Below are 20,251 nucleotides of genomic sequence, written 5' to 3'. Positions count from 1 at the left end.
TATAGTACTTGAAGACAGTAAGAATAAGCACTTAGGAACTCCTGCAGTTTTTTACATACCAAATATAGTTGCAACCTTGAATTTGACAATACAATTCACATGAAAGCTGAAAACATATAAAAATGATTATCTCAGTAGGAAAATATTTTGCCTTTTCAGTATCTGTAAAGCAGTGAAAGAGCAGCACAAACCTGAGGTTAATTTATGTACTAAAAAAGTGTAAAACTGCACAGCAAACGTTCTTTTGTGAGATTTCTGCAAGCATGTCTTGTTTTATGGGGTAATGCATGGATTTGAAGGACAAAAAAGGGTTGCGACTGTAGATGCAAAAGTTTGGATCAACCTATAGGAGGAAATGACTTGCCAAGCTTAGATGTGGCAAACACCCATAATTTTGCATTGAAGTACAGAAACAAGATTTAATTTTGCAGGGCAGAATTATTTAAATGAGATAAAGAACAAAAAAGGGCTTCAATTATTTGCCACCTCTGAGTTCCAAAAGACCAGGGGGTAAATGCATCCAGCTGAGTGTTTTCAGCAGGTTTGAAAAGTGGACATGTTGCCTATAGCACCCAATCAGATTCTAGCTATAATTTTGCACAATGTACTAAATAAATGATACTAGAATCTAATTGGTTGCTATAGGCAACATTTCCATTTTTCCAACCCGCCGGAAACTCTCAGCTTGATACATTTACCCCCAGGTCTTGTCCCTATATCTTTAAAGGGATGCACTATACAACTTACAGGTGCACTTCTGTGGGAAAGTTCACTTCTAATTGCACTTCAACCAATGTAATGACACATGTTATAAAAGACCATCCTGATGTCCCCTGAATTGTGATTAATTTATAATGGAAATCAGACTAAGCAGAACAGTATTATTGGAGAAAAACTTTAAGGTGAATGAATAAAGTGTGTGGGATTTCCACCAAGCGATGTTCTGGGTTTCCACCATACCAAAAGACTAGGTGCAGGTGGTGGAAACCCTGAATAAGTCAGTCCTCCACAATATGCAGAGCTAAGCCTAGCAGAGCATTCTACAAGGCTGCCCCGGAGCAAATCAGGTCACATGCTTCTTTCAGGCAACTCTACTATGCGCAGCTCTGAACATCGTCTATCGTTCTCTCTTTTTTTTTTTTTTAAAGCATGTCTACTTAAAGGTATTTGAGGGGCCAACAAAAAAAAATATTATACATTCATTACTTTACCATATTATGTTAGTCTCTATAATGTAATTATTCTGTTTTTGTGAAACAAGCTGTAGCCAACATGGATAAGTGAAGAGGAAGAAAGGCGCTGAGCTCAGGACACAGATGAGTCATAACATAATATAAATATGTTCCCAGACCATAGCTTAGGATTCAGTTTAATAGCAAAGTCTAGTGTGCATATTAAATTTAAGTCAGTAAATGATCAAAATGAAAAAGTAAAAGTAAATGGTCAACCTGTTTTTAAAGATTTTTCATTAATAACATCATATATTGAAAAGTGTTACAAAAATTCTTGAAAGTTACATCAGTTACACAGTATACACACTCACACTATTTTTATATATATATATATATATATATATATATATATATATATATATATACACACATACATATACACACACACACACACAAATATATGCACACACATACATACATATACACATACAGGGTGTATATAACACTCTCACAGTGCTTTTACAATAGAGAAGCTAATGTACATCAATCTCGTACCTTAAAGATGTTTTTTTAAAATATTTCAAACAGTAAGGGGATTTGAGACAGTTAAGAAAAAAAAAGGGGGTGTAATGTAGGATTATAGGAGGGAAGGTGAAGATGACTGGAGGGGGATGTGGGAAACAAAGGAGAATTGACGTGTCGAGTAGGAAATAAAAGCCTTATCTGGTGGCCCTATTCCGGGTCCTATTCCTGTTAGAATTGGAGCAAAGGTTAGTTGTGGTAAGAAGCTCATGGGGATCAGACTTTATAGAAGGACACGGAGGAGCCCCTAAGTATGCTGGTGATGTGCTCCATCTAGTAGGTATGCCAAACCCGACCACAGACCATTTGAATTGTTGGTGGTGTGGGATTTTTCCAGGAAGCAGCTATTTGACAAGTGGCTGTGCTAATGATATGTCGGAGGAGTTTGTGGGCACGCGAGGGGAGATCTGGGAGATGTAGCGGCAACAGTACATGCTTAGGATCGTTGGTTATGGGGGTATCGAGGATTACTGAAGGTAGTGTGAGGACTGCTGTCCAGTACGGGCGTCACACCAAATATGCATGAATGTTCCAGCTTGGTTACAATTTCTCCAACAAGCGGCACTTGTTTGCTGGTATATAGCATTTAACCTGGAGGGAACATAATACCATCTATGGAGTAATTTATGGCCATTTTCTTTGATGCAGACATTTATGGAGCAGCACGCTGTTCATTCATATATGTCCGTCCATTCTTCGTGGTCTAGTGTTGTCCCTAAGTCCATTTCCCACTGCGTATGGAAGCGGTCTTTCACATCTGTGGTGATGGGGAGTAAAGTATTATACAGTATAGAGATAAGACATTTCGGAGAGACACAGATTCTCAAACGCAGTGGGTGGTCTGGAAGACAACTGGGCTTTGACCATTTGATAGTAGTTTCTAACTTGCAAATATTGATGGAACTGTCCCATTGTAAACCCAAACCGGTCTGCCAAGTCTGAAAATTGTGGGAATGTTGGGGTCTTGATAATATGATTTAGCAGTATTAGTTTGCCCTCCCCTGCCCACTTTGTATACATAAAGCGTGAAAGTTAAGGTGTGAAGGCAAGGTTGGACCATAGGGGTATCAAAATCCAGGGAGTGGGAGAGAGAGATGTCAATCTATTACATTGGGACCAAATTGAGATGGAGAAGGCCAATACTGGGTGGGTGCCCCAACTTTTGCGAATCTGTTTCTAGGTAGGTGGGAACGAGAGGTAGTCTTCAATGACAAACTATGAATGTATACTTACCAAGTTCTTATTTGGGACAGATACATTGACAACATATTAATTCTCTGGAAATTGGATGAAAATTATTTCAGACAATTTATCGGTGCCCTAAATGACATCGAAAATAATCTAAAATTGAGCCAACAACAAATGGACTTCTTAGATATAACAATTAAAAAAGGATTAAATAAAAACTTGGAAACGGATCTCTTTTAGCAAGGTGGTATCCTACATAGAGATAGCTTTCATTTTCCCCCTACGATTAAAAAAAATATTCCAAGGGGGAATTCCTGAGAGAAAAACCTGAACTGTTCAGACACCCTCCAACACAGGATGGGATTGTGTTTATAATATTAAATGGATGTTGATGGTACTGTTGGATTAAGTACAATTCATAGGAAAATAATGTAGAACACCACAATAGACATAATGATATGTAATACAAAATTAGAATACAATGGACGCTGCCATGATTACTAACATCAAAGAACCAGAGTTGGAGACCAAAAACCAAAGAGCACTCCAGTCCACTGATAAGATAAAAATTATTTTAAATCAGATTAATTAAGTTTATATCACATTATCAGATTTTATTATCAGATTAAAATAGTTGTGAGCTTCCATGATTACCAATACCCCGAAGAGGAAACTTTGTGTTGTAAAACCTAGAAAAACTCTGCATTGCTTCAACATGATTTATTTTCCTGCTTATATATTTTCTATTCACAATCTGCACAAAGACCACTAGAAACAGTTTTAAGAGTGAGATGAATGTTAGAACAGGGGTGGACAAAATAGCGTAGAAGCCAGCAAGATATTTGAAGAGCCAAGGAAGATATGAGCATCTACTAACATTAGTAGAAATCTTTCAATAGATTGTAAGCTTGCGAGCAGGGCCTTCTCACCTCTTTGTCTGTTTTACCCAGTTTGTTTATTAGTTTACTATGTTTGTCCCCAATTGTAAAGCGCTACGGAATATGTTGGCGCTATATAAATAAATGATGATCATCATTCTTAAAATGCAAGTGCCAGCAGTAACTTTTTAGTTGCATTTGCTACCTGGCTCTTGGGGTTTTTCCAGCCATGTCTTCTAACAATCTAAAAATGGAAGCAGTTTCAGACCCACACCTACTTTTAGCTAGAACCGATATCAAGTGTTCTCATATTATCTTGAGACAGTGATTATCTGACAAGCGTGCTTGATGAAGAAGTCAGTAAAAGTACAAAAGTACTGGAAAGTTCTAACATTAAAAAGCTGCCATGGGCTGTTTAACACAAATGACACTTAACTAACTTTTATGTTGTAGACTATTACAAATGACTCAAAACTTTATCCAAGGTCTTTTGCCCTTTGCAAAGTCACCAGCGGCTGTCTCGGTTGGGTATTATCTACGTAGCTCAGCTGATAAGTCATCCATTAACATAGAAAATGCTCTATCTTGCTGAGCATTGTTTCAGGCTTTTCTCATACTGCACACAGTTCCACCTCCATAAACTTGATGTATGTAATGAATTGAATGGAATGTCACAGATACATTTAATTTGCTATCACATTAGTAGCATACTAGCAAAGAAATGGAAAAAAAAAAACCTTACCTCAATCACTCGGCAGTCAAAATCTTCATATGTCTCTGATGAGAGAAAAGAAAAATATAGTTTGCATATTTATAAAGTAACAGCAGAAGATACTAAATTGAGAATATTTTAACAGAGAATGAATTGCTGCTTCTGCGTAAAATGCCAAAGCTGGTTTAAAAATGTGTACAAGGTCTGGATCCGTCACACTTGTTAATATTTTTCTAAAGCTCTTCTGTTGATTAAAGTTGAGATGCATTATTCAAAAGTTATAAACTGGTATTATAATAGACGAAACGTACAAGAAACTTTCACATTATATATTTAAATTTAATATATATATTTTTTTTCTTTTCAACCTCTTAATACTAATAATTAATACGTGCATCAGTCATAAATAAATGTAAGCATAATAAATAATATAATAATGCGATCTACAGTCAGAGGAGTATAAAACCATGTATGCCTTCTTAAAAAAGTTTTGTAATGCATTTGATTCTGTGATAAGCAAAGTGTTTGTAGAGGTCTTGAATGGACAAGAAGCTGATTAACAATTCCTACACAGCTTGTACAGTCAAGAAAAGCAAGATGCACCCTCAGAGGTAGAAGGGTTTTATCCACTAACCAATACATTGCCCTTTGCTCCAACTGAAGACAGACAAAAGGCAAAACTTAAATATCACAGAACCACAGTAAATAATGTCTTATTTTGACCTTTCAGGGGAAGGACGGTGCAAAACAAAAAAGACAAGAAGATCCAAGGGAAAAGAACTTGACGGATTGTTTTCTTATTCTTTTAGACAGGTGAAAATAAACTACATTAGAAGTGGTTCAGATGACTGGATGAAAGTCTTTGATTCCCATATGATTAATCCTTAATCATGAGAATCACTTCTACCTCCCCTTTCATTTGTCTATAGTAAAATAACAAAACATTATTGTACCTCTATATTAGACACAATATTTAATTTGCATACATAATTCTTTATAAAGCTATACAATACAGAGTGCTTGCAACCATCAGTCCCCATCCCTCTCTACACTCTTACCATGGCAATTTATATTTGTCACAAATTCACCTTCACAGAGTACTCCCTACCCCAAAAAGAAACAGAATAAAAAAAAACATAAAATAATACAAATGGAAAAAGAAAACCCTGAAAATCACAAATATTTGTTCTGCGCGATCAATACTCAGTTGAAGCTACTACTGGCAGCTATCCAGTAGTATTTTTAGATAAGTCTCTAATGACTTGGAACATGAATGGAGCAATATTTACCTATTCTTCTGACTGGGGCCACTAAAAGAACATTTATTTTATTACTTTTAAGCCACTCCAGTTTTGCTCTTGCTGTATGCTTTGGATCAGACACCTCTGCGGTATCTTTTAGATGTTTTTTTTTGGATAAACTTTAGAAGTATGAATATTTCCTTCCATTGCAGCCACCGACTTACTTATACACAAGGGTTACTCAGGCGCTAAGAATCATAAAAAATGGCATATAATGATGGATCGCAGCTCCCTAAAACAGATATCCAAACTGTCAATATAACATATAAAAAAAGAAAAAGAAGGGGCGCAGTTTCCAACAATATCTTAGTGTCTTACTTACTGCAGCGGATATCTACATCTACTAATTCTATCTCCGGATGCACTCAATTGCTAGTTAATCTAACTTCTGAGAATGAGAATGCCAATTAGTGTGTAACATTTGTTATTAAGAGTTTTTCCACTGCGCCTGAAGTGCAGTTGGATCTATAGAGTATTAACTCATATTTTATTTGTTTTATATATTTCATTCCAATGGAATAATAAATAATATTGTTGGAAACTGCGCCCCTTCTTTTTCTTTTTTTATATGTTACACCGACTTACTTAGCTTGTCCAATGTCACAGTTGACCTTGCATGAGCTTCTCTAAGAAGTGCCCTTCTTTTCTAGCAACCAAGTTTAAAGAGGGCATTATCTAGAAAGAGTGGCTATAATCTCATAAGACTTCTGCTCAATGGACTGCAGAGCTTCAAGGGACATACCCTTCCACAGGCTTCTGGCACTTTATAATCATATCCGATTTGTTCAGAATGTTCTTTTCCCCCCAAAAAGTCTAAATGAAAAGAAAGTTTCTACCATGTTCTGATAGAACGACTAACATTTACAAAAATCAACAAAAGGGGATTCACGCAATTTAGACATAGAAGGAGCAAACAATCAAATTGTGCAACTTTTGAGGTAATGCATTGCATCTGTGCTAATTTGAGCTTGCAATTACAATAACTTGCAATCATTTTTGGTTTTATTGTTTTCAGTATTTTATTTTTTTTAAAAGGTTTTAGAACATTTATATTGATTTGACATAGTTATTTCTCTGGTAACTGCCTCCAAGATTACTCCTGTGCCGCTCCCCACCTCTGGAAAGCTCTCACTCCTACTATCAAGACTCTCTCCCATCCTGCACAGCATTAAACGTTCATTAAAGCTCATGTCACCCTCTCGTGTTTCAACCCCTTTCTACTAAATTGCAAGCTCTCATGAACAAAGTATTCCCCCTCCTTTTGTGCCCACCCCTCCTCTCCCAATGTCCTCCATCATCCACCTTCAAGATCTTACTTCCCGCCGAACACAGTGTTTTGCCTTGCCCCTCATTTGCTAGTCCTCTGTTTATGCCGTTAACGCAGTTTACTCTTGTTCTAATTCGGTGCTCTGTCCCTTTCTCAAACTTCTCCATGTCTACACTATATACCTTTTAACCTGCACTGTAACCCCTGTACTGTGATATATGCTACTTGTCATGTTGTATTATTTCTTACCATGGATTATATTACATCATGATATATTATATTACGTCATCCGCTTGTCTTGTTTATCTATTTCCTCCTACCTACCGTACAGCACTGCAGAACTCATAAATAAATGATAATAATTGTGCCAAAAATAATATTTCAAAATTCAGAAACAAAATTTAAAAAAAATGTACGTGCCTTTACTTACACTGTAAATATCTATATTCCAGACATTTGAAAGCTGAAGGAGAAACTACACTGTAAGGCAGGATCATGACATGGCTTTACTGCCTTGGTGAGGCCCTCCAGGACAGAAAGAGAATAGTTTTAATAACCCTATTCTCCTGTCACTGATACTACTTGCAGCACTGTATAGTGAATGGGTGGTGATGGAATTGAAATGTGCACTGTTTTATACAAGTCTTTATGTAAATTGCAACAAAGAAATAAATGCAAAATAAATAATGATTGTAGAAAAGTAAAAAAAACGTATTTCCTGAAGTATGTACTAAGTAACTAACAATATTTAGTAGCACTATTTGGTAACCAGCTTCAATGAAACACATTGTACGTTGGAAGCGACACTACTTACCCCTACAGCGTGATGACGACACTACCATCCCCGACATCTTCAACTAGGCGACTCTTGGAAAAGGTGACTTTCAATAAGTTACACATATCGGCTGTCCGGCGCACGGGAATGACGTCACAGGTAAAAAGCTACAGTATTGTTAGTGCTATTAAAGGGGCAATCCCAATACGCCGGCTGGACAATACCCAAGGTTTATCAAAAAGCACTGTCCAGCCGGCGTATTGTGATTGGCCCTTTAATAGCACTAACATTACTGTTGGGTTTTACCTGTGACGTTATTCGCGTGCGCCGGACAGTCGATGTGTGTAATTTATTGAAAGTCACCTTTTCTAATAGTCGCCCAGTTCAAGATGTCGGGAATGGCAGTTTCGTCATCACGCTGTAGGGGTAAGTAGTGTCGGTTTTACCAGCATCGAAATTTAGTACCCAACCCATTGGAAGTATTCTATATTCGACAAAATTAATATGCACAATATTGACAAATGTATGTTTGCAGGTATTGTACATTTTTTTTTTTTTTTTTACATTAATAGTTCACTTTTCAAGACAAATAGTTCTCACTTCATGTGGTCAAGCGGCACTTACATAGAGATTTTTTTTTAACATGTCAAACTGTATGACGCCAACTGGATTTAAATGCATTTCTCACACTGAAAAAATTCCAAGAACAACTACTATTTGGCTTAGTTTACCAATTACAAAATCTGCCCATATTATTTTGCTTGCTTTTTTTGTACAGCTTTTGCGATTCATTTTAGATAACCAAATATAGATTTCTGTTTTCAATTTTCCACTATCGTAAACACATTTATTTATCAGAATACATCCCTAAATAATTTCCATTTTATAACCCTGGGTTCCAATGGGGCACATTTGCCCTACTTAACTCATCCTTTATTATATTACATGACAATTGATTATTGTATACTGGTGGGTGACCCATTACACCAAATGTTCCTGGAAATGTCATCTTAATGCTTAAAAAAAAAAATGTAAGTGTTGGTCAATTGCTATGAAGTCCTTTCTCATGTCAAATGGACTCCTAAAATCATCTGTGGGAAACTTACTAACCAAGTATTATCTAAATGTTCAGATTTACCCTATTGGTAAACAAAATGTGCAAGAAATAAAATGTAGCAACATATAATATGGATTGCTGTCAGTTACTTCTTATAACTGACATTGATCTATATAATTCATTATTCTTCACACTTGTGTATTTTTCTATTTTTTAATACTATTAAAGTATATTACTAATAATGCCGGATAATATTAATGACATATTGGTTTTTGCCAGTAAAACCATTCTATCTTCAGAAGACAAGCATATATGAGCGATGCATCTACGTTTACCCCACCCGTGTCTTCTGTTGACATAAGTCTGTTTGCATTCTACATTAACAAAAGTACTCAAGCTGCGTAGCTCAAACCTGTGTGTGTGGGGTGGGTTTTACTGTCAAAAAGGACCTCAAATCTATTTTAAACATTTTAACAATTTTTATCTTCAATCATGGCAGAATCCACCTTCTGGCAAAAAACAATGGTACCCAGTGTGTATTGAAAATCTTTGATATCAATTGAGAATTTGGGTCCAAAATTGAGTCAATATTTTTCTCTCATCTAAGATTGGAGGGCTGAAGTTAGTGTCTAAATTTTCAGGAGAAACAGAATGTTTTTGAAAAGTACTGAAAATAATGTTTAACCAGGATAATATAATCTGAGACGTTCATACCTACTGGAGAGCAGGCGTTCTTGTGCTTCCCAGATCCATCTTGGCTCGCAAACTTTACAGGTGAAGCCATTCCGGTGTCCAGAGGTTAGTCTTCAAACCAAGTTCAAGAAGTGAGACAAATTCTTATTCAGCCTGTGAGACCAGACTTCCCTGTGCCTGAACAGCCTATTCCACAGAGCACATCTCATATTGGGACCCACAGCTGTTACCTAAGCTCCTTCTGATCCTGACAATGTTACAAGGAGACAACAACCCCACCCAATAGGTTCCCCCATGTCTGCAATCTAACTACCTTATCTATTCCCCCCCACACTTCAATTTTTCCCCTTCCTTCTCCTGTTGACCTCCCACTGTCTTTTATGCTTTCTCCACCCAGTCTCCCTCTTCCCATGTGAGTACCGTCCTACCAGACTGTTCCTCTCTCCATGCCTTATTCCCCCTGCACCTAATTTGGTGTGTCGATAGAATCTCAACACCCCCTGTAACGGAATTTGCGGGTGATCTTAGGATCCCCTGGATCTGCCTCATTTGGCACCACTCAACCCAAGGGCACAGAATCTAACGGAACAGGTGGTCTTTGCCAGGAGCCCGCGCAAGGAGGTATAGTCTTCGCAGCCCGTCCCACAGGTCGCGGTCCGATGAAAGAGTACCAGACAGATCTGTTTGGGAGAGAAGTAACAGAGAGAATAGCAGGTGGTGGAGTGACTGAAACAGCGTGGAAGTCCAATATGTAGTCTGTGGATTCCAGGACCAGAGAGAGAGTGAACCAGGTCTTAACACTTGCAGCGAAGTGAGCTGTCAGGTGCTTTAAATATCCCTCCAGTGGATTTGGACCAAAGGGGAATGATTTGGAGGAGTTAAATGGAAGAACAGATCTGCGCAAAGCAAGATGGCGCCCCCATCAGGAAGACGCGGCCGCGAGCGTCGGGGATTCTGCCTGCCGGGAGCAGGTGAGACCACCAGTACCCACTTGTAGATCCGGCGTGTGACAGTACTCCCCCTTTTAAAAGTGGCAACTGGACACTTATAGATGGGTTGAGAAACCTGAGAAAGGTTTCTAGATCTTGATTTACTCTCTCCATTTGACCATTAGTCTGTGGATGGTATGCAGAGGAGTAATTAAGTTAAATGCAGAAACTATTGCATAACGCACGCCGGGGATTCTGCCCGTCGGGAGCAGGTAAGGCCACCAAGTACCCGCCTGCGGGTCCTGCATGTGACACCCCTTTTGGCTCATAGACTGTCATTTGTCACTTACACTGTATACTAGTCTTTAATGGAGTGTCCTGAGTCTTGCAAAGCACTGTTCTGAGACAAGAAGCCAGCAAAGCCTATTGCAAAAGGCAATGGATCTTAAACTCTCAACACCGAAACAAAATTCATTTTTGCACAGACACCACATTGAACCAGGGCTTCAACTATAGAAAATGACTCCTCTTATGTGCTAACCAACTATTCCAATAATGTCAGTAGGATGGGGTGTGTAAACAAGTATTGTATATAGATCTAAAATTTTCCTGTAAAGTGATCGTACTTTCAACAAACTAACTATCAAGCATTAAACAACAAACGCATGATATAGATCTACCAACTCACTAAACAATGCAGAAAGGAAAGAAAATTAATACTATGGAAATTACCAAAGAGGAAAAACCATATCCAAGAAAGACCAGAAAAACGTGATTCTCCCCACAGACCAGGAGATTCAGACGCCAGGTAAGATGAGTCTATCCCAAAAACTAATATTTTTCCTATTAAAGAGATTAAATAATTTCAAACCTCCATTCACAAAGGTGCAGAATGCCATCAACAGCTTCAAATCAGAGATGAACACTCTTGGAAATCATACAGAACGAGTAGAGAAGAGTTGAAGGCATAGTTGCTTATCAAAATACTGTAGCAGTAGACATGTCTGTTGACTTGACAAGACATTACAGAATTACCCAGAACAATCAGGGAAGTGTATAATCACAGAAAGAGGAATAATTTAAGGATTAAGAAATTATTGAAGGCATAGAACCTATATATCTGGATCTTTACCTCAAAAAGTTTCTTTCACATTTAGCACAGGAAATACCTGAGGAACAACTATCACTGGAACATGATCATAGGCCCTTTGTCCTAAATCACAATAGCGGCTCATCCGAGACATGCCATATTACATATTTTTTTTATTTTCACTTTTTTTTACTCTAAAAATTGAATATTTGTTTTTCACTTGAATTTTGTTGGGTGCAAGTTCACATTTCATAAGGTGGAAAAAGGTCAGACGTGATTTATCTTGATTTGAAGCCTTACATTACAAATACTGCAATTTCAATAAGGGCATGTAGACTTTTTATATCCACTGTATATGTAAATACACAGCGCATAACTTCCTTACCTCCATTGGGACCTGGGTCTGGATGTCCAATACTGATGCCTCCCCAGCTTTTTCCAGTCCAACCCCTCTCTCTCTTAACTCTGGTCTTTCTTTTCTTGTCCATATGATCTCTTTCCGCGAATATTTTGGCTTGCATGTCTTCCATCTGTTGTTTGTCCCTCTTCGCTATGGTCGCTGCTTTCCCGCTTGTCATTAAAGGTGTATTCAGACCTGGCCACAGAAATCCAGACTTCCCTACAGAAAGGAAAGACAAGGGATTAAATTGCTGGCCCTGCAATTATTCAACTTCTACAAAGAGCAGAAACTTGTTGAAACACTGTTACCACAAATAAAGACATATAAAGAGGAACTTGCCTTCTCCAAGCTGCTGTCCAAAATTGAGATTTTTTTTAAGCCTCTTCTTGGTTCTTTTACCTCTTCCCTTTCGAGAGCCAACACCAGTCTCTGCCAACATTCCTTTCCATAGTTCATTTGCTGTCACTGCGGTTATAGAAAAAGTCGGAGTTTATTTATACTCAAGAAGCACAAAATACTACAGCCATAGAAGACAACTGTGTACAGCATTAACTTAAAGAAAATAAAACTCAGCATGCATAACCTATGTTGGCGCCCCCAACATCCTACATCCCCGTAGCTTCTTCCTCCAGTGGTCTTATATTGAGGCTTGTGTCCGTAATCAAGGACATCACTGAGCAGGAAAGACTTTACTTTTTGTGAATACTCAATCAATGTCTACTCTCAATGGCCTTTGGAAGCATTTCAGGGGGCTGTATGCAGTCCCAGTAATAGCCGTGAGGTTATAACTGGTGTTTGCTTGCTGGAAGAAAAGATATTGAGGATTAAGAACATTGCTCAAAAAAGTACAAATTTACCTTAAACTCATGTCAACCAATTAGACATTTACTTTCATTATATACCATGCAGTAGATAGATAAAAGCTAAATAAATGACAATTGTTTGCTGTGTATTTAGAGCAGACTTGCATTTTTGAGCAATGTAAATAAATAATCCCCTCTGGGTTTTAAAAGTTTTATAAGACCCAAAATAGCATGACTTGTGTTAGAGCATGTTTGCTACAGATATCCAAGCCTATTTTAGAAGATGCTATCACATCATCTTGTAATAAAAGTCATACTAAATTGGGTCTCTTAATGCAAACATTGTGACTCACAACAGTAGTGTTCATTCCAAAATAACTCTGCAAACTCTAGCCTTGCCATGTTCATACCAACCAACGAGTAAGCACACTAGTTAGTAGTCCTCTCTTCCAACACTGGGGATGTGGGTTCAATTCCAAACAAACTATGTGGAGTTGGTTTGTTTTTCCTGTGTACATGCAAGTTGTCTTTGGGGGGGTTCTGGTTTCTTCTGACTCGTTTGATTTGTTGCTGATTGATTTGGCCTTGACGTGTATATATTTGAGGGCCTGTGGTAGGGAAATTCGATTGTGGGTTCCACTGTGCAAAGGAGCGATTTTTCTGAATAAAATTCTCCTGTTTAACCAAACTGCAGAGTACAGGTGCGTTTTTATATAACACGATAATATATGATGAAACCGGTTGAAAATATTTTTTTTTATATATTATAATAATCAGTTACTGTGTTGCTTAATGCACTGTATGCTTATTTTGCACATAATTTATTTCAAAACACTTTGGCCAAGAATTAAGCCATTTCTTTCTCCTAACTACATAAGTTTCTAATAAAAATGATATTCCCCTGGGTTATTGTCATTTACAATGTATGACACGGCTCTTTAAATGCTATACAGATGGTCGGTACAAACAGTATTCTAGGAGTAGAAATGGCATATAAAGATGGAATTTTTTTTTTATTAAAACATACCATAAGAAAGATATTAATTCCATTACAATTAGCAGGCATTTGACAAGGGAAACATTTAGACAAACACATGCCGAATATGAAACTGTTTGTAGATAAGTGAAGCATGGTTAACGACTACCGTTCAGGCTGTTCTTTATGCCAGATGCAGTCATGTGAGATCCTGTCACAAAATGTTCATCAGGACGACAAAGAGAAACCAATCTTCTCAAGGTTAAAGAAGACAAAGGGTGACATTTCAGCGATACATTAAAATTGGTTACATACTGTAGAAATCAAGAGTGACAGGAAGCAATAATAAGAAAGATGCAGAGACCTGTGCCAGAACAAACACCTAAGCAATCCATTATTTTTGCGTGTACACTTATATATGATGTAATTTTATGACTGTACAAGGAGTCCTGAAAACTTGGCTCAATACATAATTTACATAGCATTCTACTTGCAAATGTGTTTTGTGTTGTGCTCCACATTAAAATATACATGCTATTGTATTAGTACTACTGTTAAAATTATAGTTACACTCTGCATAGCGCATTATAATGTGCATCCATATTTACAGAGTTCTTAATTATGATCAGCTACCATGTTTTCATTTAAAATTTGAAAGAACCTAAAATGTAAGCACTTTTATTCTCTTTATTTTCTTAAACTAGATTTAAGTCATGGCAGTCCTACTCAGGCAGGTTTTTGTCATCATAGGAAGCAGCCTTCTAGGTTTGTCCTACAGAAAAAGTGTTAAAGTGTTATACCTGACAATACATATGCAGACTGATCCTGGAAAAAGCACTGGGCAAAAACGCTTTCATGAATATTAGCCATTTGGCTTTTCACTATGGAAACTACCATACATGGTCTAGGATGGAGGGGGGGGGGGGAGCATAAAAACTTAAAATCACATTAAAAAACGAATTATTATTTTTTACTCTTTTATTATTATAGATAATTAGATTGTGATGATCGGATAGTTCTTCATTCCGTGATAGGTCTTTTATTCAGTGCTAGTAATGAGCAAGACACACAAGGAAATGTATATGGAAGCACAGGTTTTTAATTACTGTTTGCTCTTAAGGGGTCAGCTTTTGTGGGTGAGACAATGCAGATGTTTCTTTAATTATTCAAAAGGAGACACCTCCATTTTACCAGATTGGCTGCCAAATGGGTGATGTCTTTATTGAACCTGACTTGGATTTCTGGCCAGTGACTCGCTAAATGGCTCCTGACGTGGAACCAAACAGTACTATAGAGATTTTGGTCTGTTCAACACATATGAGAAGTCAGACTTCCCTCTGAAGAAATTTCTACAACGTCTGAGCGAACCCATTCGAATACTATTTATGTTTTCTATGCTGGTGACTATAGAAAGTTTTCTATATCTTCTATATCTTCCTTACATGACTCGGTATTGATATATTCCAAGATTGATTAACGCTGTATTGGGAATTCATCTTCACACTGATCCAACAGGCTGAGCACTTTCGGCAAGTAATCCAGTCAATTTGGACTTTCTTCTGTTCATGCGGATGGACCACAATTAGCCTGCGAACGGATGTAATCAAGGAGGTGGGGAAATTACCACTGAACCAGAAACGCAGCCTCTCCTACTATCAAAGAAGCAGACATCAGGGTCCGAGTGAATTTGCTGGCTTGACATGTAAGAACTGCCACATGGCTGTTCCCACTGGCCCTAGCCGATAGCTCATGGGGTTATGAATTGCTGATATTGAAAGTTCATTTGTGCTTGTATCTTTACAGAGTGAACTTTGTAACTATTTTCCATTTAACTTACATATTGCTGATTTCGTAAGTCCATCTGTGCATGTTTTTTCTATAGAGTGAATTTAGTGATGATATCCCTCCTAATTACCATCTCAAGCAAGTATTACAGCTGATAGCTGAACAACTGAATAACATTCAACAATTATAGAAACATATGTCACCATTTATCAGAGTCCATCATTCTTCATATAAACAAATCATACTATAGCATGATTCTGATTTTATTCATTTGGATTCTTTGATTGAAATTGCATTTTTTTGCACTATTATATGGAAAAAGGGCTATTATATATATGTTTTTTTATTGGTACCATTATATAACTGTGGGCCCACAGAATAAATTATAATAATAATAATATTATTATTATTATTATAATAATGTTATTTTTATGCGCATAATGCTTTATAGACTTTATATTTAACAGTCCTATATTTTATGTGAGATTACATGTCAATTTAATTTATAGGGTTCTTAGGATTGTATTTCTCATTGTTTTTATGTATGTGGTATTTATCTATATATCTTTTTCTTTGAATAAATCAGTCTTGTTATTTACTAATTGGCGTCTGTTACAGTTCATCTTTGGAATGTGTCCTGGGGACAAATAAATATTTTTCAGTGCTGCACACTTTGGTTACATTCTTCTCCAAAATGCCTCCTCTCTACACCATTCTCTATCATTGCTCAATCATAAAAAAAAAAAAATCATTTGTTGCTTTTAACCTCGTGAACCCCACTGCCCTATACAAAAGCTGTCATCATCCAAGCTGAAATATAACTAAATGGGTGGCACTGTTGCTATCTCTGCCTATGACTGTCTTGCATATAACAATTTCTACTACTAGCAAATGCATTAGTGAATTTGTATTTCAAACATCAGCACTTATTACTTTGCCTTTTGGTGCTATGTCTCTCATCGCTCATTCAGGTAAACATAAATACATCTTTAATTGTAAAAAGGTGCCTAATGTACTTAACACTGTAGTGATCAAACAGGCTTTTCATCAGTTATTTATCCTTCAACGCAGTCTATGACATGTGTCCATGGAAGCACCATTTGCATTAGCTTCTATTAATCTTTTTAAAATGCAGTCATGGTGAGGAAAAGGTAACCTGCGGTAACATTACAAGACTGTGGCTGTAAAACTACAACTCCCATCATCCACTACATCCATCCATCCATCCAATAGCAGCACTAAACAATATCAGTCTCTCCCATGCGACATAATCACAAGCTGCCTGTTTTGAGCAGCAAAACTGAATTGTGCTGGTGACAAGCCAAGCGGCATAGTAGTGTCTGTTACCCAGAGCACCCAGATTAAACAACACTACTCTGCAGGAGGCCGGTCATCGCTGAATCAACTAAACTAATGCCTACAGGTATTATGTAAAAAATATGCATGTATGGAAAACAATTCTTTGAAAGAGTGGACAGATCCTTAAAAATATTTTTTTTTTTATTTTAAACGCAATGGAATTTATGAAAAAGAAATTCCATAGCAGTGAACATTGTCATTAAACACTGAAAATATCAAAAGTGTTATATTTATTACACTTTCCTGTTTGAACTGTTGGGACAAAAAGAATTTTGTATACTAATTTTTAATAAAACTGCCAACTTCTGGAAAACCGTTCCCAACTTACCAAAGGAATAAAAAAAAGTTTAATGTTCTGTATTTCTCTGCCTTTGAAACCCAGTTTTGATGGTGTAACACGTATTACCTGTCTCTTTTAAAAGATTTTTTTCCCTTGAAATATGCTGCCTGTGGTTCACACAGACACTTCTTTTTCAGTATCTGCAAATACCTATTCAGTGTTTCTACTGAGAACTGAGATTATGTCTCCATAGGGGAGTATACATTTTTTCATGGAAAGAAATGTTTAAAAGAATTGCAAAAAAATAAATCTTGACTGTAATACAGAATGCAGGCTGAGAGAACTATATTTTCCTATGGGTAGGACATTAAAAACAACTTTGCATTGTGACCAAGCACTATATATCAAGCTGCAGTATTGGAAAAGTAGAGATGTTGCCTAGAGCAACCAATCAGATTCTAGCTGTTATTTGTAGAATGTAATAAATAAATGAGAACTAGAATCTGATTGGTTGCTATAGGCAACATCTCCACTTTTGCAGGGGTGTGCAAGATATTACATGGTGTGGTTGCACAGAATTGTAATCTACCAAGACATTGCAAAAACGGGAGTATCAATTTATTGAAAATATTACCGGTGTGTACACCTTTACTAATAAGCAAGTTAAAGAGCACTTGGCTTGGTTACAGTAAGTGGGCTTAACTGTTCAATTCTGCTGAAAAAATGCTAGTGAGGGTCCCTTGATACCTTTCACATATCTAACCACTAGATGAAATTATTTAAATCAGCGTTAAATAATTAGGAAATTTAGAAGGCTATAAAACACTTGTTGGCCTGCTCTGTACAATCCAGTATTGTTGAGCACAAAAAGTTAGATACTCCGTCAGTGCTACATTTCCCATTATAAATTGAATGGTCACTGAGGCTTAAATCAACCCTAATCATAAGGCATGATAGTGTTTTCTTGTAATGTGAAATATAGTATCAGTGGGCCCAGAGTAAACATCTTATTAATAGGCCCATGAATAAAAAGATTTTTAAAATGCTATTTTGTCAGGATAATTTGCTTACTTGAGTGTTGAGGGGTTTCGGTGTAAGTTTTTTTTGGGGTGTACAGGTTTTCTTCAGAGATTTGAAGATGAAAAAACACTATAAAAGGAAAATGTACTGTACTTTGTAAAAATGTACTTAATAAAGATATTACAGCAATATATGGCATAAATCATTTTAAAGTACTAAAATGCTGAGATTTATAAGATGCTTGGTTGGCAATGGAGTAAGCCATCTACTGAGCAAAGGTGTATTAGGCAGTTAGCCACTAGCATGGTGTCTGCACACAAAGCCGACAAGTGGTTCACTTGCAGCGCCCCTGCAGTTTATATGCACGTTTCCAATTGTATTGAAAAGCAAATGGCATGAAGCATTTCCCATTCAAGCAATATCTTCTTTTAATCAATGCAAACAAAAAATTAAAAAAAAACATAAGAAATTACGTGAAGTACTCAGCTCTGAGCCCTGACGGAAAATGAGAGAATAATTAATTGACCAAGGTTTCCCGTAGTCGCTCTGCTAATCTCGAACGGGTTTCTCCCCACACTGACTGGCAATGAAGGGGAGTCCCTGCTTTCATCACACATCAATAGAGGCTAATTGACTCGCTACTGGTTTGGGAGAAAAGAAGTAGCAGTATTTGAGTGGTGGAAGAATGTGATGCCTCCAAATATTTTACACACAAAAATGTTTGGAATATTTGCAATTTATTTTAATCAATGGAAATTCCACTACAAACAGTATGTACTGCATTTCTCATCCTTACATCTACTTGGAGAAGCAATTCTTCATCTAAATAGCATGGTTTACGAAGAAGGACTACTACAGGCATGGCCAAAAGTTTTGAAAATGACAAGAATTGGTTTTCACAAAGATTGCTGCTTCCGTGTTTTTAGATCTTTTTGTCAGATGTTTCTATGGTACACTGAAGGAAAATTACAAGCATTTCATAAGTGTCAAAGGATTTTATTGACAATTACATTAAATTTATGCAAAGAGTCAATATTTGCAGCCCTTTCCCCTTCTTTTTGAAGACCTCTGCAATTCGCCCTGGCATGCTGTCAATCAACTTCTGGGCCACATACTGACTGATGGCCGCCCATTCTTGCTTGGAGTTTGTCAGAATATGTGGGATATTGTTCGTCTACCCGCCTCTTGAGGATTGATCACAAGTTCTCAATGGGATTAAGGTCTGGGGAGTTTCCTGGCCATGGACCCAAAATTTCAATGTTTTGATCCCGAGCCACTTAGTTATCACTTTTGCCTTATGGCAAGGTGCTCCATCATGCTGGAAAAGGCATTGTTCGCCACCAAACTCTTCTTGAATGTTTGGGAGAAGATGCTCTAGGAGGATGTTTTGGTAACATTCTTTATTCATGGCTGTGTTCTTAGGCCAAATTGTGAGTGAGCCCACTCACTTGGCTGAGAAGCCAAGAGAGTGGAACCTCTCTCCTTGAAGTTCTTGACGATCCAATAAATGGTTGATTTAGGTGCAATCTTACCAGCAGAAATATCCTTGCCTGTGAAGCCCTTTTTGGGCATTGATGACTGCACATGTTTCCTTGCAGATAACCATGGTTAACAGAGGAAGAACAATGATTTCATGCACCACCCTATTTTCAAAGCTTCCAGTCTGTTATTCTAACTCAATCAGCATGACAGAGTGCAATTCATCTGATCACCCTTCATGACATTCTGGAGTATATGCAAATTGCCATCATAAAACTGAGGCAGCAGACTTTGTGAAAAATAATATTTGGGTCATTCTCAAAACTTTTTGGCCATGACTGTAAACTTTCGAGAAGAGCAGGCAATTTCTCTCTCAAGTAATCAAAATCTTCACCTATGGATTACTAGAGAAAGTGCAACATACATTTGGTGAGTCAGTCTGAACTAGATTTAGTGTGGCACAGAAAAATTGGTATAGTAACTTATTAATATAGTTGTGTTAATT

General features: G+C 37.2%; 1 protein-coding gene across 1 annotated transcript in view; it reads right to left on the bottom strand.

Annotated features, from left to right (window-relative positions):
* Nucleotides 1-20,251, bottom strand: part of MRPS5 (mitochondrial ribosomal protein S5) — a 99,678-nt gene that overhangs the window by 46,698 nt on the left and 32,729 nt on the right. The window contains exons 3-5 of the mRNA XM_075203737.1: nucleotides 12,384-12,509; nucleotides 12,030-12,263; nucleotides 4,563-4,597 (exon numbers count right to left, since the gene is read on the bottom strand). Of these exons, the coding sequence (XP_075059838.1) occupies nucleotides 4,563-4,597; nucleotides 12,030-12,263; nucleotides 12,384-12,509 (395 nt within the window). The remainder of the gene's footprint in view (nucleotides 1-4,562; nucleotides 4,598-12,029; nucleotides 12,264-12,383; nucleotides 12,510-20,251) is intronic.

This window comes from Mixophyes fleayi, chromosome 3 (assembly GCF_038048845.1).
Source record: "Mixophyes fleayi isolate aMixFle1 chromosome 3, aMixFle1.hap1, whole genome shotgun sequence".
Classification (NCBI taxonomy): domain Eukaryota; kingdom Metazoa; phylum Chordata; class Amphibia; order Anura; family Limnodynastidae; genus Mixophyes; species Mixophyes fleayi.
Note: the sequence above shows the minus strand (reverse complement) of the source record. Positions and strands in the feature narration are given on the sequence as shown.